The following is a 25,136-nucleotide window of genomic DNA, read 5'->3' on the forward strand; positions in this document are numbered from 1 at the left end:
GAGGACTGGGGTAAAGTCCTTATCTCTGATGAATCCCCTTTCCGATTGTTTGGGGCATCTGGAAAAAAGACAAGGGGAGCGCTACCATCAGTCCTGTGTCATGCCAACAGTAAAGCATCCTGAGACCATTCATGTGTGGGGTTGCTTCTCAGCCAAGGGAGTGGGCTCACAAGAACACAGCCATGAATAAATAATGGTACCAACACATCCTCAGAGAGCAACTTCTCCCGACCATCCAGGAACAGTTTGGTGACGAACAATGCCTTTTCCAGCATGATGGAGCACCTTGCCATAAGGCAAAGGTGATAACTAAGTGGCTCGGGGAACAAAACATCAATATTTTGGGTCCATGGCCAGGAAACTCCCCAGACCGTAATCCCATTGAGAACTTGTGGTCCATCCTCAAGAGCCAGGTGGACAAACAAAAACCCACAAATTCTGACAAACTCCAAGCATTGATTATGCAAGAATGGGCTGCCATCAGTCAGGATGTGGCCCAGAAGTTAATTGACAGCATGCCAGGGCGGATAGCAGAGGTCTTGAGAAAGAAGGGTCGACACTGCAAATATTGACTCTTTGCATCAACTTCATGTAAATGTCAATAAAAGCCTTTGACACTTGTGAAATGCTTGTAATTATACTTCAGTATTCCATAGTAACATCTGACAAAAATATCTAAAGACACTGAAGCAGCAAACTTTGTGGAAATTAATATTTGTGTCATTCTCAAAACCTTTGGCCACAACTGTACACTAACAGTTGAGGAGCAGTGTAGCACAATGGCATGGACACTGTTAAAATGTCCCCTGGTGAATGTTGTCAAAGTAGGCTTGGTCCAGCCTGTGAATTTGACAAATTGTTGCAGGTTGGTGCAAGGGAAGCTTAGTTGTGGACCATTGAAGGGTCCTTCCAGAAGTCTGATTTTTATTTTAACCTCCCATCCATTCCAAACCGACTCTACTGTAGCACTTGATGTAGATCTGAATGATTTGGATGGGTGAAAGAGATATGGTGTAGCTCCATCCATGTCATCTTTAGGCCAGTGGAGCTTTCACCATACTGCTTTCACCAACCTTATAACTTCAGGATTCGGATTGGGCAGTAGTGCCCCCATGGATTGGCAGGAAAGTTCTAGCACAGCCCACTTTTACTGGCTCCGAAGTCGTGCACCTCTACCTCGCTCCCCCCTCCATCAGTTCCTCACCTCACAACTCCCCTCATCCCTCTCTACAGTGCGATCTGCCCCCCTCGGCTGGAGGCTCAGGTTTATCTGGAATCAAGGTGAAAGCCATTCAGGAGCTGCGCGCTATAAGGTGAAGGAGCGGTCCGTCACGAAGCCGGGGGGAGAGCGTGCGATAAGGACTGGGAACGGGGTTCGACTTTTTCTGCGTCAATTCTGATTTGAGGGGCGAGCGGGACGCCATGTCTATATTCTCAGCTCTCGGGCTGCTCTTGCTGTGCCAACTTTTGGCATCATCTCCAGCCCAGGTAAGCGGTGGCTTTGGTGCGCCCGTTATCCATCCCTAATGTTTTCATCCGCAACCTTGTGCTCGGAATTGCTGTTTGCATAGCTTCATTGTAAACTGCCTGAAGAATTTGTAGACACTCAACTGGCCTGATGTTCTCATTTCGTTGATAGTTTATGCGTTCTGCTGTGGGTGTAAATGTGTCAGTCTAATCCTTCCATGATTATTAGGCTTCCTGCAAGGTGGACATATATAGGCTATTTATCGTCCATTTTTATATGAACCTTTGACACAGTTTAATACATAGGTTATATATAGACGGTTTCGATTTTTTTTCCTACGTGTTAGTGCCTTTCTTGTTTTATAAGGTTGTATGTAGCCTAGGTGTCGATTTGTTCAATGATTTCTGAATGGGTTATTGAAATAATTCGGTTATTTATTTATTTAATCATCCACAGGTGTACGTGAAGGACTTGTCTTTTCAGTTAACTTTTTTAATTTACTTGCGAGTTTATGGAGTAGGGGTTATGGAGTAGATGCAAAAGAATGCAGAGCCTGAAGGTCAGTGGCCTATTCACAATGACACCTTTGTTCATTCAGCCGTGCTCCTTGGAAGCCCTTGGAAACACCTACGCTTATTAGTCCAGTCTGAAATTAAATAAAGTATATTCATTATATTATTAAACTTAAATTATTCGTTTGTGACCCTAGAAATGATTTGCACTGCCTGTGCGTAATTGGAGTCATTTCTGCGCTCAAGAGCTCGGTTGGTTATTTCATGCGCATAGCTTTGACATCATATATTTTGTGATACATTTGATTGTTTTAATTTATTTCAGTTTATTGTTTAGGAGATTCAAAGCAATATAATTAAGCATTAAGGCCCGAGGGAGGGGGGGGGGGGGGGGGGGGTTATATGGCCAATATACCACGGCTAAGGGCTGTTCTTTAGCACGACACAATGCAGAGTGCCTGGACACAGCCCTTAGCTGAGGTATATTTGCCATACACCACAAACCCCTAGGTGCCTTATTGCTATTATAGACTGGTTACCAACTTAATTATTGCAGTGAAATTAAATGTTTTATCAAACCCATGGTATATGGTCTGATATACCACAGTTGTCAGTCAATCAGCATTCAGTGCTCCAAACCACCCAGTTTATAATATAATATAACCTGAAGCCTATCAATGTGGCCACTTCTTTTTCGTTCTGAATAATGACGCACGATCAGTTCACCCTATTATTGGAATACTTTTAACAACAAGCATTTAGACTTTGTATATAAAATTTTTTTATGTACAAGGTTTATCCTGTCTATTTTTTCATTCTTAATGCGCACATTCCTTCCGTGCCCATTTGAACATAAAGCAGCTTGATTTTAGACCATTTATGAAGACGTATCACATGATAATACCTATCAGTCTTGCGGATATTTGTATTCATTCTTGACGTCTTGGTTTTGTGTCGCAGAGACCCGGCCCACGAGGAGCAGTCGGGCCGCCAGGACCCCTGGGACCCGCAGGGAAGGATGGTACTGACGTGAGTTAGCTAGCCAGACACCGAAGCATGAGGGTCTCGCTCCCATTGGTTTTGAGACCACTGTAAGGTAGTGGAGTGTAGTAGAGCTGGGTTTTGCCATCCAATTACTGAATGAAGTTGTCATCATGGCTGAGGCAATCGAGTAACCTGTTACTTTAGCACTCGCTTGTCAAACAAATTTGAACATTTACTTATGTGGACCTACATTAGTATTTATGTCAACCTTTTATAGGGAAAGTGTTGTCTTTGATCCTAATAATAATCAAAGTAATTTTTATGTTTCTACAATGTTTAAGGGGGAAAATAAAAAAAAGATGAGTTTATTCAAGTTGTAGCCTACTGATTAACAACAACCAAACTGAAATCAAATGGATTGAAAATCCAAGAATAACTGATATTATATTTCTAATCACAGCTGTTTTAATTTCCCATCATTGATGATAGTGGTGTTTTAATGTCGGACTTGCAATCAAATTCTGGTCAAATGCTCTCTAGTTATCCAGTTTATAACAGATTGACTCCTCCCACTGAGAGTCTTAACCCTGCCTTACAGGTATTTAGTCATAATTAAACACTCTGTACACAGGCCTTTTATTGGCCGGAGGGCACCCGATGACACATCAGAGCCAATCATGGTAGAAATGGGAAAAACCAAAGGTCGGAACTTAAACCAGCAACCAGGTTCATACTTGTGCTATATGTTAGATGGGAAACAGGATTATGTGCTCAAAAAACAAAAACACTAAGGCCTATGGTCTCAAACCTTACAATAACTTGATATGTTAATGGATCCCCAAACAGAGCCTGCCAACTTTTCTGATCTCATAACAGAAATTCAAATACACTTGATATTTTATGCCTATCAAACCTTTAGATGTTGGGGATTGAATAGCTGTGTTGCTTTAGTGGAGTAAACTGTGTTGCTTTAGTGGAGTAAAAGTCAATTCACCACAGTTTGGAAGGCCAGCCAGCCATACAGAAGACCCATTCATTCATACATTCCCCAACCCTACGAGAGCATCTAAAGATTCCCCTCACACCTCCTTCCTCACCACCCTCCCTTCTCCTACTCCCTGTCCAAACCAACCTGAGGCTTTCATCATGTGACCATTCCACTCAGTCTTTTAGAAAGGTTCATTTTTCCCCATTGCCCACTGGGAGATTTAGGGCAGAGGGTAGCTACAACCACCTGTGTGTTAAAGCACTTCATACACACAGTCTGTATATCACTGGTAGCCATTCAACATATAGCTTTAGATGAGTTTCATTTCAGTTGTGTTTTGATTGGCCTTTTACGGGGGGAAAAAATGGCCAGAAGGACGTCCGTATTTCACATCTTTCTGCTGAGATGGTATTATTCGTCTTTAAACACACATACACACTCACGGTAATTGAGTGGCATTTGTGACTGCGGACTTGTATTAACATAAAACGTAATCACTTGTTATTTAAGGACATGATATGTCCTAAAATCTGTCCAATTCCCAGACTGAAATCAAAGGCCTTTGAGATGTGTGTCCAATTGGAATCGTATGTTGTTTCTTTTGATTGGCAGGGCAAAGATGGCCCTGCTGGACTTTCAGGGAAAGCTGTGAGTATAACAACAGAACATAACCTTTTACGACAACAGATCAACAATAACATTTTGTGAGGTGTTTGATTGTTCTAACACAGACCTGTTCCAATGGTTTAGGGACCCAAGGGGAAAGCAGGGGGAGCAGGAGGACCAGGGAACCCAGGCCTGCCCGGCCTCCCAGGGGTGGACGTAAGTGACCCGTAGAAACTCACTCACACACACACACACACACACACACAAACACACACATACACACACACACACACACACACACACACACACACACACACACACACACACTGGTCTTGTTATTGATGCGTAAGAGATTGCCTGAATTGCTGTCATAGACTCACCATGCACCTATTAACTATGCAGTAGCTTGAGGCTATTGCTACCAAACTCTACTCCTTGACACTTGCTTACACTTGCTTACTGCTTCCCAGTATTCACTGTATCTCATCGTATAATTGACTGCCTGGAGTCGACTTATTTGGACTGAACAGCCATGTACCTGCATACAGAGCGAGGAACCTGTCCTCTATTCAGTGAACAACTTGCTCATAGCTGCCTCTTGTTAGAGAACTTGAATGAATTATCCCATAAAATGTGTCCCGCATCTATTCAAACAGTTGAATTGAGTCATTTAGATGTAAGAAATAGCACAGTGTAATGTCTAATAATGTTTCAACGATGTTGTGATTCTTCCTCAGGGATTGACAGGTGCTGATGGGCCTGCAGGGAAGGACGGTCCTCCAGGGGAGTTGGTAAGTGAAGTGCCTATCGGTCCCCCAAGGTTCCTGCATGGCCGTTTGCCTCTGGATGTGCCTCATTAACTTTAATGACATCTTTAACTAAAGACGGTCCCTTTGGCCTCATCAATCAGCCACTAAAACACACAGATGCATTCACACACATACATGTACACTGGTGCGCGTGCGCGCGCGCACACACACAGTATGTACAGAGTGACAAAGGCATTAACGATTTGAGGTGCCTCAGTTAGCTCAACTTATGAAAACCCACCCAGAAAGCTGGTGTTGTGACCTTAGAATGACCTTAGGCTGAGGTAGGTGCCATCCAGTCCTCTGTGTATCATATCTGTATGACCCTACAGAATAGAGAGAAAGAGGGTTAGTTACATTGAGCTCCTTGAGACCTTGGTGGGCTAAAGCTGGTACCTACTCAGGCCTCTGTTTTCTCCCTGTCGGGATGGATTTGTCAAACAAATTCCCTTTGTGGGAATGTTTTTAATGAGGGACAGGGTGACACAGAGTCAGATGTATCTCGCTCTGGCGGCTGCTTCCCTAATCCCGCCTGGAATGCGCACAGTTGCCCACCAATCCGGCCAAGACTATAGGAAGCAGAGGGATCTGCGGCTTGGATGCAGGAGGAAATAAGTACAGTTATCCTCTGAGGAAGATGAAGCGCTGAGAATATGAATGCCGGGGTGGTAAAGGCAGGAAAGTAGTACAGCGCAGGAGAACGTAATGGTTTTACCTAGCACCTCCAGAACTGGATGTGACGTGTTTTGAGTCATGCATTAAATGCTAGCTATAAAAGGATGTTAAAAAGGGTCCTGTGATCACAACTTGAAGGGAGGAAATGGGTCCGCTGTCAAAATGGAGGCAATTCAACTAATTAGTCACACTAATCAGGAAGTGAGTGTTTATTTCCTGGCTAACATCCTTGCACTAATGGGATGAAGGTTGACAAGCTTGGACGTTCTCTCCCTCCCCCTGCTCACACTGAGGAAGGGATTTGGGCTGAAGCTGTTTTCAGAGCAAAACACAGTAGCTACATTTTCAGGAAAAAAATTACCTTTCGCTGTCAAGACATATCTACCACCTCCCCAAAACAGTCACTAGATAATGAAGTTCACCGATGCTCTTCAACACACATAAGCAGCCTTTACTGCTTAGACTAGAGGAAGACACTGTATGTTTTCACTATTAAAGGTGCTACACGTAGGATTCTTTAGAATTTTTGCATTGTAATTTCAGAAAATGTCCATAATATATCTGGCGCTAACAGTGGGACGATAAGTGTTTAACGGTATTATTTACCCGCCAGTGTTGTGATTGGCTGCGATATTCGCCTATTGATTTCTCCCGGCGGAGCAGCATCTGTTGTCAAACTGGGAAAGCTGTCTTTACTTTGTGGCTGTGTTATCTAGTGGAAATCGTTCTGTCATTTCCTGGTTGCAAAAATTCTACACTGTGTGTGTGTGACCAAAACCGCTGTTTAAAGCTAGTGGTAACCTTCACATTTTGGTCCACCAGCTTCAAATAGCTGTAAAATAAATCAAACAGAGAATACTAGAGATACTGAGAATAACAGTAGAGGGATGAACAGTGAAAACAAACCACGACACATTCCCATGCGTCACAGGAGACATGCACGCGTGTGGCTCTGTGTGTGCATGAGTGATACGTGCTCGTGTGCAGGTGCATGCGGGCGTAAGTGCTGTGTACTGTATATGTGCGTGCATTTATGTGCTTGAGTGCGTGCAACAGTGTCTGTGCATGTGTCTAACTGTGTGTGTGTGTGTGTGTTAGTGTGTGTATTTGTGTAGCAGTCTAGTAGTAGTCTACACTCATCCAATATAAAGTCAGTTGGAACAGTGTGGAATGCAGTGTGGGTTGCCATGACACCACTGTGTTAAGTCTCTTTTTCTCCCTCACACCACACAAACAGTCCAAACACAGCTGAGATGGAATGTTGGTGGGGTTGAGTGTGTGTGTGTGTGTGGGGGGGACAAGGCAAAAGAGAGAGAGAGGAAACAGGGAGGGAGGGGGGAGTGAAAGAGTGGGGGGAGTGAAAGAGTGGACAGGAAAAGGGGCACAAACTAAGGAGAGGGGTGGGGGGGGGGACATCTTTATTATACTTTTGTTGTGGGTCATATCAGGTCACTGCAGCACTTTTCAGCATAGGTGTAAAGTGTATTCAGTTTACATTTGTACTATCTTTATATTACTGTAATAATTTTGATTGTTTCCCACCTATTTGGACCAAGGCAGTTGCTCTAGTTTTGCCTCACTGATACATGACTCGATGCTGACACGTCATCCCCTCCCAAAGACCTCGAAACCCAGTTTTGGCACAAGAACATGCAAATAATGTTTTAGGTTTTTAACCTAGTTCCCACCTAGTTTCATTGTATCTGTCGAAGTTGTCTGAGGGGTTGTGTGTCTTTGTCACTACAGGGCGAAGCTGGACCTCCCGGGCCAGGTGGACCTCCTGTAAGTACAAGTTCATCTTCCATCTCTGTTACATGCCCAATAAGACATCAACGTAGCCTGTATCACCGGTCCATGTTCATAACATCTATTACACCAGACTGATCACTAGAAATATAGATGCTGTTGATTACACACACTCACCTGTCAACAGCTAAATCCATAACTAGGGCCCAGAGTTTCCTGGTCGAGTCACATGGTCAAGAAAAATGCTGGGCCCTACCTATATGACACATACAAACGTTCCCAGTTATATCATAACACAAACACACACAAGCACACACAGCTGTCTATCACCGTATGCATACGGTGTACTGTCACACATCTTCAATTCCCCCTATACATTTGAACCATTCTAACATCAGCTTGTTATGACACGATGGCTAATAAGTTGTCTTGTGTGTGTGTGTGTGTGTGTATGTATGTATGTCTTAATATGCCTTTCCCTGTCTTCCGTAGGGCAGAGGGAGACCGGGAGCTCCAGTGAGTACAGATGGCGTGTGTGTGTGTGTGTGTGTGTCTCTGTCTGTCTGTCTGTCTGTCTCTGTGTAGATATTTTTGCATGTCTATATATGACTTCTTCTAGTTACGCACTTGTTTGTGTATGTCCGTGCCTGCTGCGTGTGTGTGTGTGTGTGCTCTCACCCAACCCATTTCTATTGTTCCCAGGGGCCACCAGGAGCCAATGGGCTTGCGGGCGGAATCGGGCCACAGGGACCAGCAGTGAGTGTTAAGACCAATTAATGAATTCATCCCGATTAAGAAAGATGTACAACAGACAGGAAACAGGGAAATATACACATACACTTAATCACCTATTTGACTGCCACTACTGGGTATCTAGTGGACTCCCTGGTAACTCACGATGAAGCAATCAAGTTTGCAAGTTTAATGTTTAACCACTGAATGACAAGTAAAATCTACAGTACCAGAAGCAGCATCACTCCAGGACCAACACTGGAGATCCCTGAGACAGAGAAGACAGGCACGTCTCTCCAATCGTTTTCCCATAAACACCTCCATAAACAGTTCTCATCTCCGGGGAGTGGAGTGGGGAAAGGGCCCTAGAGAGAGAACCAGGGCTGATTGGCGTGATCGTGATGAGGCATGATTTCAGTTGAGCTTCATATCGGAGACGCTGGTCAGAGGTTCAGCAATGGAGCGTTAGCTTTGATTTCCTTTATTTTAACATGATGAGAGTATGGGGAAGTGTAAGTCTATGCAGTAATTTTGGTACAGTTTATATGCAAATGAATCAGGTTGATTGATTGACTCTAACCTGTGTTCCTTTGCCTCTCTCCCAGGGCCCTGAGGGTCTTGCAGGATTGGCTGGACCACCCGGCCCTGACGGACCCCCAGTAAGTACAGAACATCTACATTATCTGTTGATTCTCCACCTTAGTGACATTGTTATTGCTGCCATCAGTCAGGGATGGATATGCGTGGTCACACAGATGTGGGGTGAAGAAATGCTTAAAGAAAGAAAGATGGAAATGTTACACATTCATTTGGGCTCGCGAGTGGCGCAGCGCTCTAAGGCACTGCATCTCAGTGCTAGAGGTGTCACTACAGACCTTGGTTCGATTCCAGGCTGTATCACAACCGGCCGGGATTGGGAGTCCCATAGGGTGGCGCACAATTGGCCCAGCGTCATCCGGGGTAGGCCGTCATTGTAAATAAGAATTTGTTCTTGCCTAGTTAAATGAAGGGTAATAAAAATAAAAAAGTATATATCAATCTGAACTTCATTCTACCTCTCTAAGGGTCTTCCTGGGGCTCTCCCTGATGGCAGTGGAGATCTGTTGGTAAGTGTCAGGACGTTTTTTCAGACCCAACACATTTAAGTACATCATCTGTGCTGCATTGAACAGCAATGGGACATTATTTTTATTACATGACTTTGCCTAATGCAGTGTTGTCTTTCCCCTTTATAGTGTCCTGCCATCTGCCCTCCTGGCCCCTCCGGCCCTCCAGGAATGCCTGGATTCAAGGTGGGTACAGGACATTGTTGCTCTACTTTACTGAGTATGCCTTTTAAAGCTCGGAAATGTGCGCTTTTCAAATGACCGTTTCCCCCAGGAACATGACAGCTAAACTAACTGTTGTATCTCTCCCATTCTCATGATCTACCCTTCTTGGTCTTTCTTTATATCTCTCGCCATCCCCCTCTAAATATGATTCCCTTGCTTCTTCCGTATGTCTTTCCTTCCATCCCCTTCCTCTCTCTCTCTCTCTCTCTCTCTCTCTCTCTCTCTCTCTCTTCATTTAGGGTCACACAGGACACAAAGGAGATAAGGGAGAGCTCGGGAAAGACGGAGAGAAGGTGAGATCAATTTAGAATGAAACTCGGGGAGCAGAAAGGTTTACTAGTCTGAAGTGTTAATTTGGATGTGGAATACCTATTGGTAACTGTGTGTCCTGTTGTCTCTCCCAGGGTTATGCTGGCCCATCTGGTCCTCCGGGTACTCCCGGCACTGTGGGCCTGCAGGTGAGGGATGTCACCTAATGTGGCTCGAAACACAGACATTTTTTATCTGTTGCCTGTTTGTTTAGATTGTCCAGTACTTTCTGCCTCGGGCCTGATGTGTGAATGGTATGCAGTGTTGATCGTTCTGATTGATTCTTATGGTTGGGATTGATTCTGATTGGTTCTTAACCATCCCGTGGTGTTTTTTCCCAGGGTCCTCGTGGTTTGAGGGGACTTCAGGGCCCGATGGGTGCAGTAGGAGACAGGGTGAGTACCATGCCTCTGAATGTCTTTGTCACAGACCTCTGTCTTCTGTCTGGAACTTACAGACCAGCACTTCAATAGGCTGCGGTGGAAACGCTATGTCAATTTCCCTGATTGTAATGCATCTACTGTCTCTCTCTCATTATTCTTTTCAGGGTTTACCTGGTTTCCGAGGCAAACCTGGTATTGCTGGCATCATCGGCAAGACAGTGAGTCTCTCCTTGTTTGTACTATCTGTTGAGTAGCATATAACCCGTACCTCACTTCGGCACTGGTGTTTATTACATTGTGTTAGGTGTCTGCCATTGGTCCCATCAATAAAAAGCTCTGTGTCTGTCATTTGACAATCCCAGGGTGATGTTGGAGAGAAAGGACCAGAGGGATTTAGAGGGCCAAAGGGCGAGATTGTGAGTAAATAATACACACATGCTGTACATTTTTGTATTCATATTTTGCATGTCTGACTGAACATCCTCTTTAAAGGCAACTCTAATCTCTAATGACATAGCAGACTAAACAGCCATGTGATGGTACACGGTGTGAGTACAAGAGATTGTAAAGGATCTAATGTTGCGCTACAAACCGTTCAGGTAATGTAACATTGTACCTTGTCATTTCTCAATAGGGCAAAATTGGTCCAAAGGGAGTTCCCGGGGGAGCAGGACCCAAAGGGGAGCCTGTAAGTCTTAAAATACAAGTCTCTTAAAATACACATCTCTAATAAAATGTAAATCTCTCATGAAAACAGATATTGGAGATCTCGGATCCCCTGACCAACAGAGTGTTTCTCTCCTCCGCAGGGCATCCCTGGCAGAGACGGGAAAGATGGCACCCAGGGACTGGACGGCGAGAAGGTAAAGTGGCACCCTTTCCTGCCAAAATGCTCTCTGCTCTGCTGACATTTCCCATGAGCCCACGGTGGGTGTGGCTGATGTCATAAGTGACAGTGTTTCTCTGCGTTGCCAGGGCGACGCCGGACGGAATGGGGTACCCGGTGAGAAAGGACCCAACGGCCTTCCTGTGAGTATCAAACCCAGTGTGTCTCCCTCCCCGTGGCCGTAGCTGCTGTGTTAAGCATGACATTATCTAGCGTCCCGCTGTGTAAAGTTGGCCATTATCTGTCCCACTGTATCCTACTTAGGAGATAGCTTTTAACCTGCACACACTGATTCTCTTACACACTCTAATGACCACACAATCATATCTAACTGAGTCTCTCACAGTGTTTACTAGGCCCAAGTCCCATTATAATCATCGTACTACTGTGGAAACTACCCCAGAGTCATGTTTCTATGTCTGTGTTTCAGGGTTTACAAGGAAAGGCTGGCTCAAAGGGAGCCACAGGAGGAGTTGTGAGTATGACAACAATGCATAACCAGGTCATAAAGGCACGGATATGATGTATACAATGGGGCCATCTAGAGAAGGATATCACCATTTTTACCACCCCAGAGATCATATTCAATTATTCAGTTCTAATATGTAATTCTATGGTTTAAACCCCAAGTCGCTATTTACTATTTCCACACAGTGGGGGTAAAATTGGGGGAGTTCTCATAGACGGCCAGCAAAAAAAGCCTCCATTTACATGTTGCTTATGAGTGCATTTCACACTAGTTTTTGGTTCTAATTGGATTGTAGGGTTTGTATGAATGTCCTGCTTAATATAATGTTTGTGACATCGTTGTAAATCAACTGCATTATACAACAACAACAAAAACACTTCAACTTAACCTTCAACCAGTAAAATGGCTCTTTGGCTACAGCCTATGTCAACGAGCAATAGCATTTTAGGTAACAACTGCTGCATCCAAAATAGGCATTTTGCAACTATCACAACCAAATGTAATTTTTACGACTGTAAAAGCAATAATCAAAACAACATTGCAAGCATATGAGAACTCCAACAAGTGTTTTTGTTTCGAAGTAAAAACGAAAAGCTATTTTCTTAGTGATGTCATAAAGCCATTGAGGTCACAATGATATTATGCAATCAAAAGATGGAATCATTCAGCTAATATTACAACTGATATCATAGACCCAGTTGGTATTAGATATAACGTCACAGCCCGCCTGTGGGGAAAACACATAATCTTTTTGGCATGTTTGTTTTCTTTTCTGTATAACAAAAAAATCAAAGTTGTCTCTTTTACCATAGGAGTCAAATGGAAAGAATGTTTGTTTTCCCCAATTTGTGGGCGTGGTCGAGGGGGATTCATTCTTATTATGTGAATACAGACTCAAAAGAAACAGCTAGTGGTGTCATAGTCAGTGATGTCATAAATGTGTACGGTGATGTCACACACCCAGTGACGTCACAAATGGTATCATACAATCAGATAATAAACCATACAGACAGTGATGTCACCAATTATGTCATGTCAATTACAATCAAAGGTTCCCTGCTCAGACGTTGCATGCAATGGTTGCGTGCCACTTCATCAACTGTGCCGTCAGGAACCAGATTGCTATAACATATGATGTGGTTAGCTAATACTTAAAATACCTATGTAGGTGTTTTAAGATCTGGCAAGAATGTGCCCATTGGAACCATGCCGACAGTAAAGTCACAAATTACATCATACTTTCAGAGGAAATACACAGTGGTGTCACAAATTACATCATACAATTAGAGGAACCATTAAGTCAATGGCAGTAAAGTTAAGCCACCACATAACCCTTCTGTTAACCCTTTTCTTCCCAGGGCGACCCAGGAGAGATGGGAGAGGCAGGGCCGTCTGGAGAGCCAGGTATTCCTGTATGTATCTGATGGGCTTCTGGGGCAGTGGGGTATTTTCGGGGTGTCTGTGTGTTGTGTGTTGTTTTGTTACATTGCAGTTGTGGTGTATCAGCTCGTCTCACTTGCCTGCACCATCATCTGACTCCTCCCACAGGGCGACATCGGTATCCCAGGAGAGAGGGGCGAGGCGGGAACCAGAGGAGTGGCTGTAAGTAGTCTAGGTCAAAGTTCAATACCGTATCCATGGAAACGTGGCAGCATCCACCTGTTGAGATGGCAGTGGGTAGAGTGGAGCCATGTACTAAGGTAGTAGGTAGTTTACTGGTTAGAGTGTTGGGCCAGTAACGGAACACTGGTTTGAATCCTGGAGCCGACAGGGTGAAAAATCAGCCGATGTGACCATGAACAAGGCACTTATTAACCCTAATTTGTTGTAAAACAACACATTTCACTGCACCTATCTGGTGTGTGTGACAATGAAACATTATTTTATTTGTTTTATTACCAAGCAGAAGTGTTTTTCCTGACCGTTAGAAAGTATGGTTAAAACAGAGCGTAAAACTTCTGCCCTGCCAGAGCTTCCCTAGTCAACTGTAAGTGCTGTTTGTCAGGAGCTTCATGAAATGGGTTTCCATGGCCGAGCAGCCGCACACAAGCCTAAGATCACCATGCGCAATGCCAAGTGTCGTCTGGAGTGGTGTAAAGCTCACCGCCATTGGACTCTGTAGTGGAAAGACGGTCTCTGGAGTGATGAATCACGCTTCACTATCTGGCAGGCCGACAGACAAATCTGGGTTTGGCGGATGCCAGGAGATCACTAACTGCCTGAATGCATAGTGCCAACTGTAAAGTTTGGTGGAGGAAGAATAATGGTCTGGGGCTGTTTCTCAATGTTCGGGCTAGGCCCCTTAGTTCCAGTGATGGTAAATCTTAACGCTACAGCATACAATGACATTCTAGATGATTCTGTGCTTCCAACTTTGTGGCAAAAGTTTGGTGAAGGCCCTTTCCTGTTTTAGCATGATCATGCCCCAGTGCACAAGGTGAGGTCCATATAGAAATAGTTTGTTGAGATCGGTCTGGAAGAACTTGACTGGCCTGCACAGAGCCCTGACCTCAACCCCATCGAACACCTTTGAGATTAATTGGAACGCCGACTGCAAGTCAGACCTAATCGCCCAACATCAGTGCCCGACCTCACCAATGCTCTTGTGGCTGAATGGGAGGAAGTCCCCGCAGCAATGTTCCAACATCTAGTGGAAGCCTTCCCAGAAGCGCATGATTTTGGAATGAGATGTTTGACGAGCAGGTGTCCACATTCTTTTGGTCATGTAGTGTATTACCACATTACCTATTGATGAGTCTGCTGCTCTCTCATTCTCTCCCATTATGCTTACAACAAGTCTGAAATGAAACAAGAGCACAGAGGCGTTATTAGAAGGATTTCAACGCCCAACAATACACAACTCTTTCCCTAAAGTTTGGGTGTGACGTTCATTTTAAGTTCCAAAGCTTCTCGCCCCTAAAAGATAAGTCATAACTTCCTGGATTACTTGTATTGTTTTCATGTGGACATTAGCAAGTGAAACAAGATTGTGTTACACATTTTATCCATCGTCTTATTGTTTGTTTGAACATACAGTATGACGATTGAGAGAGGATAAGGGTGAAAACTTCCCCTTATTAGTTAAATGATAAAACACAATTGGTTGTGATCAACTAGGAGACTGTTGGATAGCAACATACAATATGAGTGAGAAAGGTACAGAGGAAGAAAGAACATAACCCTACCCCCCCCCCCTTTGAGCTTTGAGGAGGACACTTAACCCTAATTTATCCTGTAAGTCACTCTGGATACGACTAAAATGTAAAAGTAAACGGTAAAACAAATGTATGAAAATACCCTCAAATAAAAGATGACATTCTGTACTATTGCCTCATATGAAAGATTTGATCTCAAATCCAAAATGCTGGAGTATAGAGCCAAATGTACATATTTTAGCTTCCCTGTCCAAATAAATACATAGGGGCGTGGATATTCACACTATATACACACAGTGGCCCGTTTATTAGGTACACCATCCCATTCACTAAAATGAATTGCTCCTACAGATAGTGAGTAACGTGGCCATGGCTTGCTATATAAAGCAGGCAGACAGGCATCGAGTCATTCACTTACTGTTCGATTTAACTTTTCAATGGGAAAAACGAGTGCATAGTATAATCGTCGGTGCCAGGCTCGCCGGTTACTGTAGAAAAGGCCGGCCTCCTAGTCTTTTCACGCACAACAGTGTCTAGGGTCTACTGAGAATGGTGCGACAAACAAATAGCATCCAGTCAGCGGCAGCTTGTTGATGAGAGGTCGAAGGAGAATGGCAAGAATAGTGCAAGCTAACAGGCGAGCCACAAACAGGCAAATAACAGCGCAGTACAACAGTGATGTGCAGAACGGCATCTCGGAACTCATTGGCCCTTGTCACAGATGGGCTACTACAGCAGACGACCACACTGGGTTCCACTCCTATCAGCTAAAAACAAGAAGTAGAGTCTCCAGTGGGCACGCCATCACCAACACTGGACAGTAGAAAAAGTAGAAAAACATTTTCTACTGGTCCGACTAATCCCGGTTCCTGTTGCGTCATGCTGATGGCAGAGTCAGGATTTTGCATAAGCAGCATGAGTCCATGCCCCCATCCTGCCTGGTGTCAATGGTACAGGCTAGTGGCTGGGGTGTAATGGTGTCGGGAACGTTTTCCCTTGATGCTAATTGAGCAACGTTTCCATGCCCTGAAGAATTCAGGCTGTTCTGGAGACAAAGCGGGGTACGACTCTGTACTGGAAGGGTGTACCTAATAAATTGTATATAGCTATTCTCCTCCAGTTAGATGGAGGTAGTGGTGAAGACAGGAGTGTATAAAAGAGGTATGGATGGAAGCGGGTCAGAGACACAGAGGGGATTTTGTCTTTGGATCCCCATCAGAACCCTAGAGGGATGGAATTCAGGATACAGCCAGGATATAAAAGTGATTATCATGCTCTACACCAGGGTTTCCCAAACTGGGTCCTTGGGCCCCTCCCCCTCCACGGGTGAACTTTTTGGTTTTAGCCCCAGCACTACACAGCTGATTCAAATAACCAACTCATCGTCAAGCTTTGATGATTTAAATCAACTTCGTAGTGCTAGGGCAAAAACCAAAACGTGCACCCAGGGCGGGGCCCCCAGGACCGAGTGTGGGAAACCCTGCACGACATCAACAATGACTCTTGGGCCTCTTTCATCAAGCGCAACCGCAATACCAAGTATAAACAATCATGTCCTCATGTATAAACCAAGTATAAACAATCATGTCCACCAGAGACTCTGGGTTCGAGCCCAGGCTCTGTTGCAGCCGGCCGCGACCGGGAGGTCCATTGGGCGACGCACAATTGGCCTAGCGTCGTCCGGGTTAGAGAGGGTTTGGTCAGTAGGGATATCCTTGTCTCATCACGCACTAGCGACTCCTGTGGCGGACCGGGCACAGTGCACGCTGATCAGGTCGCCAGGTGCACGGTGTTTCCTCCGACACATTGGTGCGGTTGGCTTCCGGGTTGGATGCGCACTGTGTTAAGAAGCAGTGCGGCTTGGTTGGGTTGTGTTTCGGAGGACGCATGGCTTTCGACCTTCGTCTCTCCCGAGCTCGTACGGGAGTTGTAGCGATGAGACAAGATAGTAACTATTAACAATTGGATACCACAAAAAGGGGGTAAAATTCACATGCAAAAAAAGGTACGGTTAAAATAACAGATCATATTGGATGAGGGAAGGCAAAAAGTCAAAGGTCCGGATGAGATGTACTTCCTGTGTCTGCAGGCCCTGATGTATTTCTTGTTGTGCTAACAAAATGTTGTATATTTCCCAGGGGGGCATCGGACCAGTGGGCAACATCGGGGTTCGGGGCAGCAAAGGCTTCCAGGTCAGTGGTATGATGGGATACATCCTTTCTGGACAATCCCTGAATGAAATTCGGTGTCATGTGTTGGAGGTCTTCTGATGGTGTCTGTCATGTTCAACAGGGAATAAAGGGGTCTCTGGGGGACCCTGGCCTTCCCGGACCAACCGGAATCCGCGGCGGATTTGGTGAGAGGGTGAGTGTGACCCCGAACAGAACGCTTGCTGGCAAAAGACTGCAGAAGTGACCCACAGTGATGTTCACCCTGGGGATTTGAACATTTCACCATCAGTTTCCAAGCCCACGAATCCCTATTCACCACACAGATGTCCTTGTGGGAATTAACAAGGCCTTTCATTTGTAGCTATGCCTTTAAAAACAGATTACAGCTATTGACCATCTGACCCAATATTGGACCGCACACAAACACGCACACACATAGCTCCTCCTGCCACACCCATTTAGATCAGAGCAGTGTATGCTCATAACCTGGACAGTGTGGGCTTACTCACTCCAGCCCTAACGGTGTACTGTACTGTACCCAGGAGAGAGGTGAGAAAGAAGAGTCCTGTTCAGGAGCCGAGGGCAGAACAAAGCCTGGCTTTATCCAGCTTCCTGCTCTGTCCCACTCCACAACCCCCCCCCCCCCTCCTCACTCAATGCACACAGTCTGCCATCTATGGAGCCATGGGCTCTGCTACTGGTCTCCACAACCACCGGCTCTCGTTTATTCAACAGTCCTCTCTCTCTCTCTCTCTCTCTCTCTCTCTCTCTCTCATTCTGTTCCTACTGCAGGGTCCAGTCGGAGCATCAGGCCCTAAAGGAGACGTGGTAAGTTCACATGTACTACACTTGTAGCTCTCTACAGTAGGGGTCAAAGGTCAAATAAAGTTGAGAATAATAATACCATAGAAACCCCGTTCCCACTGTCTTCATTCAGCATTCAGTGTGCTCATGGGGTTACCCTGTTTCTTGCCTAGTTAAATATATATATTTTTAAATAAAGGGTTTGGAGAATATCTTGCCATTGTCATTGATAATGGGAAAGGTTATAAAGGTGGGAATATGTTTTTTGGGGCTCATTATGGAAGATATTGTGGGGGTATATTTTACTTTTGTAGGGACATAACCAAAGATAGATGTGATATTTTCTATGGAAGCTTCTATGCACACCCAATTATTGTTATTCAAATATTCACTCAGGCTTGAAAAGCAAAAGGAAAAATGATAACCACTCAGTAAATGGCATCAAAAAATAATTATTTTGTTTTCTGTTCAGGGTGTGGCAGGAGCTGATGGTTTGCCCGGGGAGAATGGAGAACCTGTAAGTTATCTTTCATATTTTAAGTTCAGTCAAATTAATATTCATCCAGTCAACATGAAAACATGTGTGTCATCCAATTTCTTTTGTCTTATTTATCATTTTCAGGGTCCATTCGGTCCAGTTGGCCAAAAAGGAGAGGTGAGTAATCTCTTTATCTTCATCCAAACGGTGGAGTGAGTCCTTGTCAGTGTTGAATGTATGTTTGACAACCACATATACAGTGCCTTGCGAAAGTATTCGGCCCCCTTGAACTTTGTGACCTTTTGCCACATTTCAGGCTTCAAACATAAAGATATAAAACTGTATTTTTTTGTGAAGAATCAACAACAAGTGGGACACAATCTTGAAGTGGAATGACATTTATTGGATATTTCAAACTTTTTTAACAAATCAAAAACTGAAAAATTGGACGTGCAAAATTATTCAGCCCCCTTAAGTTAATACTTTGTAGCGCCACCTTTTGCTGCGATTACAGCTGTAAGTCGCTTGGGGTATGTCTCTATCAGTTTTGCACATCGAGAGACTGACATTTTTCCCCATTCCTCCTTGCAAAACAGCTCGAGCTCAGTGAGGTTGGATGGAGAGCATTTGTGAACAGCAGTTTTCAGTTCTTTCCACATATTCTCGATTGGATTCAGGTCTGGACTTTGACTTGGCCATTCTAACACCTGGATATGTTTATTTTTGAACCATTCCATTGTAGATTTTGCTTTATGTTTTGGATCATTGTCTTGTTGGAAGACAAATCTCCGTCCCAGTCTCAGGTCTTTTGCAGACTCCATCAGGTTTTCTTCCAGAATGGTCCTGTATTTGGCTCCATCCATCTTCCCATCAATTTTAACCATCTTCCCTGTCCCTGCTGAAGAAAAGCAGGCCCAAACCATGATGCTGCCACCACCATGTTTGACAGTGGGGATGGTGTGTTTAGGGTGATGAGCTGTGTTGCTTTTACGCCAAACATAACGTTTTGCATTGTTGCCAAAAAGTTCAATTTTGGTTTCATCTGACCAGAGCACCTTCTTCTACATGTTTGGTGTGTCTCCTAGGTGGCTTGTGGCAAACTTTAAACGACACTTTTTATGGATATCTTTAAGAAATGGCTTTCTTCTTGCCACTCTTCCATAAAGGCCAGATTTGTGCAATATACGACTGATTGTTGTCCTATGGACAGAGTCTCCCACCTCAGCTGTAGATCTCTGCAGTTCATCCAGAGTGATCATGGGCCTCTTGGCTGCATCTCTGATCAGTCTTCTCCTTGTATGAGCTGAAAGTTTAGAGGGACGGCCAGGTCTTGGTAGATTTGCAGTGGTCTGATACTCCTTCCATTTCAATATTATCGCTTGCACAGTGCTCCTTGGGATGTTTAAAGCTTGGGAAATCTTTTTGTATCCAAATCCGTCTTTAAACTTCTTCACAACAGTATCTCGGACCTGCCTGGTGTGTTCCTTGTTCTTCATGATGCTCTCTGCGCTTTTAACGGACCTCTGAGACTATCACAGTGCAGGTGCATTTATACGGAGACTTAATTACACACAGGTGGATTGTATTTATCATAATTAGTAATTTAGGTCAACATTGGATCATTCAGAGATCCTCACTGAACTTCTGGAGAGAGTTTGCTGCACTGAAAGTAAAGGGGCTGAATAATTTTGCACGCCCAATTTTTCAGTTTTTGATTTGTTAAAAAAGTTTGAAATATCCAATAAATGTCGTTCCACTTCATGATTGTGTCCCACTTGTTGGTGATTCTTCACAAAAAAATACAGTTTTATATCTTTATGTTTGAAGCCTGAAATGTGGCAAAAGGTCGCAAAGTTCAAGGGGGCCGAATACTTTCGCAAGGCACTGTATGTTTAGGGCCTAGATTCAATCAGATCAAGCGTTAACCGGTGATAGCAGACACCCGCATTGCGGATGTTGTGGTGGTGTCAGAGATGGAACTGTGTTGGAGCAGTCGAATTGGTGAATAGCTGCTCTTGCGATCATTGTCACAAAGCCACAACCACCCCACTCCAGTTAGAAGTTCAGAATGAGAAAGTGTAAGCTACGTAGAAATGATTACGCTCAATTGGAAAAAATATATTTTTAAAGATTTATGATAGGGCCTCCCGGGTGGCGCAGTGGTCTAAGCTTTTCCACCAGAGACTCTGGGTTCGAGCCCAGGCTGGCTGCGACCGGGAGGCCCATGGGGCTGGCGCACAATTAGCCTAGCGTCGTCTGGGTTAGGAAGGGCTTGGCCGGCAGGGACATCCTTGTCTCATCGCGCACTAGCGACTCCTGTGGTGGGCCGGGCGCAGTGCACGCTGACCAGGTGTTTCCTCCGACACATTGGTGCGGCTGACTTCCGGGCTGGATGCGCGCTGTATTGAAAAGCAGTGCGGCTTGGTTGGGTTGTGTTTCGGAGGACGCATGGCTCTCGAACTTCGCCTCTCCCGAGTCCGTAGGGGAGTTGTAGCGATGAGACAAGACAGTAACTACTACTGCGACTCCATGCAGTGGGAGCCACTTGTGGATTTGACAGCTCTAGCTAAAGTGGATCTGATTGAATAGAGCCCTAGGTCCAACTCCATTCATTGACACATATTTTACTGGCAGGTTTGTCCCTCTAGATAACTACCACAACAGTTGTGATCACATTCACTAGGCGTACAGTCAAAAGCTCTACTTAGTTGGGCTTACTAGACCAGTCTATCATTGACCCTTTTTCACTATCTCACACATCTTTAGTGTCTCTTTCCCTTATTATGGTCTCTCTCCACTCTATCTTTTCTCTGATATGTTGCCAGAGATTTGGTGTTTGCACTAAATGCTGGTGCCCAGGCCAGACTGCAACAAACTAACTCATTGTACAGGATCCCAGCTCACATTCCAGGATTAGCTGGATTAATTAGCCTGCCATATGATTGCTTAGCCCAGTCTCTGCCATCCCCACTCTCTGCCATCCCCACAGGGGAGAAGGGAGTCACGCTAAGCTGCAGCACAGTTTACCTCACAATTAATGTAATTACAGCCAAGGCACTGAGGTGGCTCGCTAACGCTACCTGCTGCTAGCTACAGCAACTCTCACACTTAGGATTTGTTGTGATCATTCAATTAATTATCAAATGAGACATATGTACACTCCCACACTGATGTTCTCACGGAAGCGCACAACTACAGTGTTTACTTTTCCAACGCTCTTTGATAAGTCAGGTTGTTTCTTATTCTGGGGTCATCTCAAATGAACTACTGAACCAGAAACAATTGAGCTGTCTGATTCCCTTAGATCAAGATGTTGGAGAAGTTCTAAGTTTCGCCACAGAGTACAATAGACCTACACTTTCTTCCCTGACAACGGAACACCTCCACTGAATTGAACTCTGTTTGACATTTACTTAGTGAACACAAGAGCTGTATATTTGATTTCGTTTTTTTGTGTGTTTACAGTCTGGGAAGCGTGGAGAGCTGGGACCCAAGGGCGTGGTGGGACCACAGGGAGAGCTCGGAGCCAGAGGGGTTCCTGGGAAACCAGGCCTCATGGGCTTTCAGGGTGAACAGGGTCTGTCCGGAATCGCTGGCAAGATTGGTGTTCCCGTGAGTAACCTCTTTGTGTAACTAGGGTTAATGCTGTACTTCGATCCATGTCAACTTGGCAAGTTGGTGTCCCGGCACCAAGAATGTCTCAGATCGACTGAACTGTCACTGACGACACCTGCTGAATTAAATGTGTCTTCCCTGCCTCTGTTTTCAGGGTAAACTGGCAAGCGAACAGCACATCAGAGAATTGTGTGGATCTATGATTGATGGTGAGGATTTTGGAGATCAAAAGGGTTGTAAGGGTGCAGTGTCCTTTAACTCCTTTTTGACAAAAACATGTTTGCAAATGTCTTGTTCCTCTGTCCTGCCTCTCTCAGATCAGATTGCAAAGCTGGCTTCCAACCTCAGAAGACCCCTGTCCCCTGGCCAAGTGGGTCGCCCCGGCATTGCCGGACCCCCGGGGAAGCCAGGCGAGACTGGGTCTATCGGTCACCCCGGCTCCCGTGGACCTCCTGGCTACAGAGGACTGCCTGGAGACCTGGGAGACCCCGGTCCCAGAGGTAAGTAACAGGAGATACACAGGTCCATGCCGAGAAACAATACGGCTCAAACTGCCTATGTGATCAGCACAGAGCAATGGACTAACAGATAGTAACTTTGCAGCACAAAACGTACTGTACGTCTCATATGAAGGGTACAGACAGGTGTGACCATCTCTAGTATGTTAGGCATATTGCACAGTTCTCAAAGCAGTGCCAATAGATAGTATTTTTTTGTAACATTGTTTTCCGTCTCTTCCACAGGTGATCTTGGTGAACAGGGTGACAAGGGACCCATTGGAAAAGCCATCGAAGGGCCCGTTGGAGACCAAGGATACCAAGGTATGACAGTTTATACACCGTGCATTCACAATGAGTGTGGTTTGGGCTAGAATGATACAAGTTCATGGGTAGTGAAGGGGAGTTGTATCAGTAGACTCTCTTTGCCACAAACCCCTTTGTGGGACATCTGAGCCTCTATTTAAGAGTAACGCAGGGTTCCCCTGTGTGTTTGAATTAGTGTGTACTTGTTGGGAGACTTGGCTCATCCCCTGCACTCTTGTTTCTGTGCCCATAGGTATCCCAGGAGTATTTGGAATCGTCAAAGACGGGCGTGACGGATCCCCAGGAGATCCAGGAGAACCCGGAGAGGCAGGTAGGACAGGAAGGACCGGGCACTCGGGCTCCCCAGGAATCTGCGACACTACCGCCTGCCAGGGGGCAAATGTCCATGCGAAAACCTCCAATCCCAAGAACCATTAAACATTACTTCCCTCATCCCGGAACTAGCCACCCCTGGGAGGAGAAAAGATGAGGAAGAGATGGAGGAGAGGAGAGAGACGAGTCACATAATGTCCTCTTTAAATGTATTTAAAACAAGACGGGAACAGTAGCAACAGATTTATTTTGAGGAAGAGAAGAACATCCCAAGTGTTAAAAGAAGGAAAACAGCAGTTTGGGAAAACAAAGAAACAAACTGAGACTAAAAATCTAGACTCCACCCATCCATGAAGTGGACAAAGCTGAGTAAACATTTCACAAGAGAGTTAGAAAACACCAGCGTTGCTCCAAATACCATCAAAAGTGAATAACATTTTTTCTTTTTTATTAACAACTGAAAACAACTTTACTGGAAAAGTGCTTATAGGCCATTATTTTTTCAAAATCATTTATGTGTGTAAAAGTATGTACTTATGTTCTTTCACTCCCTAAACATCTTGCGTCACATACCCCCCTATGGAAGATAACTCTCCAAAACACTACAACCGTAATTGTCCTTGCAGTGAATGTGTATGTGTCAAGGTCCTTTCTGCATAGGCCGCGGGTGTTACCTCACAAGACAAGCTTATGATATTGTAAAATAGGAAGATATGTGCCAGGGAGCAAAGTGAAGTCTGCCAAGGAGCTTTGTGTGTATCGCAAACAGGCAATGAAGAAACCTAAGTGCCCAGATATTTTGTATATTGATGCAACCACAGTATTTTCCAACTCTTGATAGATTTGTTGTTTGTTTTTTTTAATCAGTTTGTAAAGTTTTTTTTGTCAATTTCCTTTTTTTTCTCTTTCGTTTCACTTTTCACGATTTTCATGTTTGATTTTAAAATCTCCCCTTCCAATATGTTTTGAGAATAAATACAGTTGTGGATGCATCAGAAATTGTAATTGTAGAATAACACAATTTGTGTTCTTTATCTTTTTAATTTTGCAATGACCACATCCACTATATACCGGTGCTGTATCTATTAAATATACATGACTTTAAATACTATTTATTATTTGTGGGTGACAGTAAGATGCTACAGCACCATGTAAGAAATAACAAATAAAGCCACTTTTCAGTAAAACATTACTCTTTTCTACATACAGTGCCTTGCAAAAGAATTCATCCCCCATTTTTCATATTTTGTTGCATTACAACCTGTAATTTAAATGGATTTTTATTTGGATTTCATGTAATGGACATACACAAAATAGTCCAAATTGGTGAAGTGAAATAAATAACTTGTTTAAAAAAAAATCATACCAGAAAAGTGGTGTGTGCATATGTATTCACCCCCTTTGCTATGAAGCCCCTAAATAAGATCTGGTGCAACCAATTACCTTCAGAAGTCACATAATCAGTTAAATAAAGTCCACCTGTGTGCAATCTAAGTGTCACATGTTCTGTCACATGATCTCAGTATATCTACACCTGTTCTGAAAGGCCCCAGAGTCTGTAACACCACTAAGCAAGGGGCACCATGAAGACCAAGGAGCTCTCCAAACAGGTCAGGGACAAATTACAGATCAGGGTTGGGTTATAAAAAAGTATCTGAAATGTTGAACATCCCACGGAGCACCATTAAATCCATTATTAAAAAATGTAAAGAATATGGCACCACAACAAACCTGCCAAGAGAGGGCTGCCCACCAAAACTCCAAGACCAGGCAAGGAGAGGCAACAAAGAGACCAAAAATAACCCTGAAGGAGCTGCAAAGCTCCACAGTGGAGATTGGAGTATCAGTCCGTAGGATCACCTTAAGCCGTACACTCCAC

The 25,136-nt window shown here is 44.4% G+C and overlaps 1 protein-coding gene across 1 annotated transcript; it reads left to right on the forward strand.

Moving 5' to 3' along the window:
• The first annotated feature begins 1,178 nt into the window (after nt 1-1,178).
• LOC110532013 (collagen alpha-3(IX) chain) lies at nt 1,179-24,273 on the forward strand. The gene is made up of 32 exons (XM_021615594.2): nt 1,179-1,488; nt 2,941-3,009; nt 4,565-4,600; nt 4,703-4,774; nt 5,296-5,349; nt 7,789-7,824; nt 8,281-8,304; nt 8,491-8,544; nt 9,126-9,179; nt 9,585-9,626; nt 9,756-9,812; nt 10,091-10,144; nt 10,256-10,309; nt 10,502-10,555; nt 10,708-10,761; nt 10,906-10,959; nt 11,178-11,231; nt 11,353-11,406; nt 11,519-11,572; nt 11,860-11,904; nt 13,257-13,310; nt 13,447-13,500; nt 17,192-17,245; nt 17,346-17,417; nt 18,017-18,052; nt 18,501-18,545; nt 18,651-18,683; nt 21,972-22,118; nt 22,276-22,330; nt 22,439-22,621; nt 22,865-22,942; nt 23,178-24,273. The coding sequence occupies exons 1-32, from the start codon at nt 1,423-1,425 to the stop codon at nt 23,360-23,362; spliced, it is 2,037 nt and encodes a 678-aa protein (XP_021471269.1). The 5' UTR covers nt 1,179-1,422; the 3' UTR covers nt 23,363-24,273.
• The last annotated feature ends 863 nt before the right edge of the window (nt 24,274-25,136 follow it).

This window comes from Oncorhynchus mykiss, chromosome 9 (genome assembly GCF_013265735.2).
Source record: "Oncorhynchus mykiss isolate Arlee chromosome 9, USDA_OmykA_1.1, whole genome shotgun sequence".
In the NCBI taxonomy this organism is placed as follows: domain Eukaryota; kingdom Metazoa; phylum Chordata; class Actinopteri; order Salmoniformes; family Salmonidae; genus Oncorhynchus; species Oncorhynchus mykiss.

Excerpts from the sequence above, each read along its gene's own strand:
- LOC110532013 (XM_021615594.2), top strand. The coding sequence starts at position 1,423 with ATGTCTATATTCTCAGCTCTCGGGCTGCTCTTGCTGTGCCAACTTTTG. Across the intron at positions 10,310-10,501 it reads CCGGCACTGTGGGCCTGCAG|GGTCCTCGTGGTTTGAGGGG; the intron begins GTGAGGGATGTC and ends GTTTTTTCCCAG. Across the intron at positions 11,232-11,352 it reads CAGGACCCAAAGGGGAGCCT|GGCATCCCTGGCAGAGACGG; the intron begins GTAAGTCTTAAA and ends TCTCCTCCGCAG.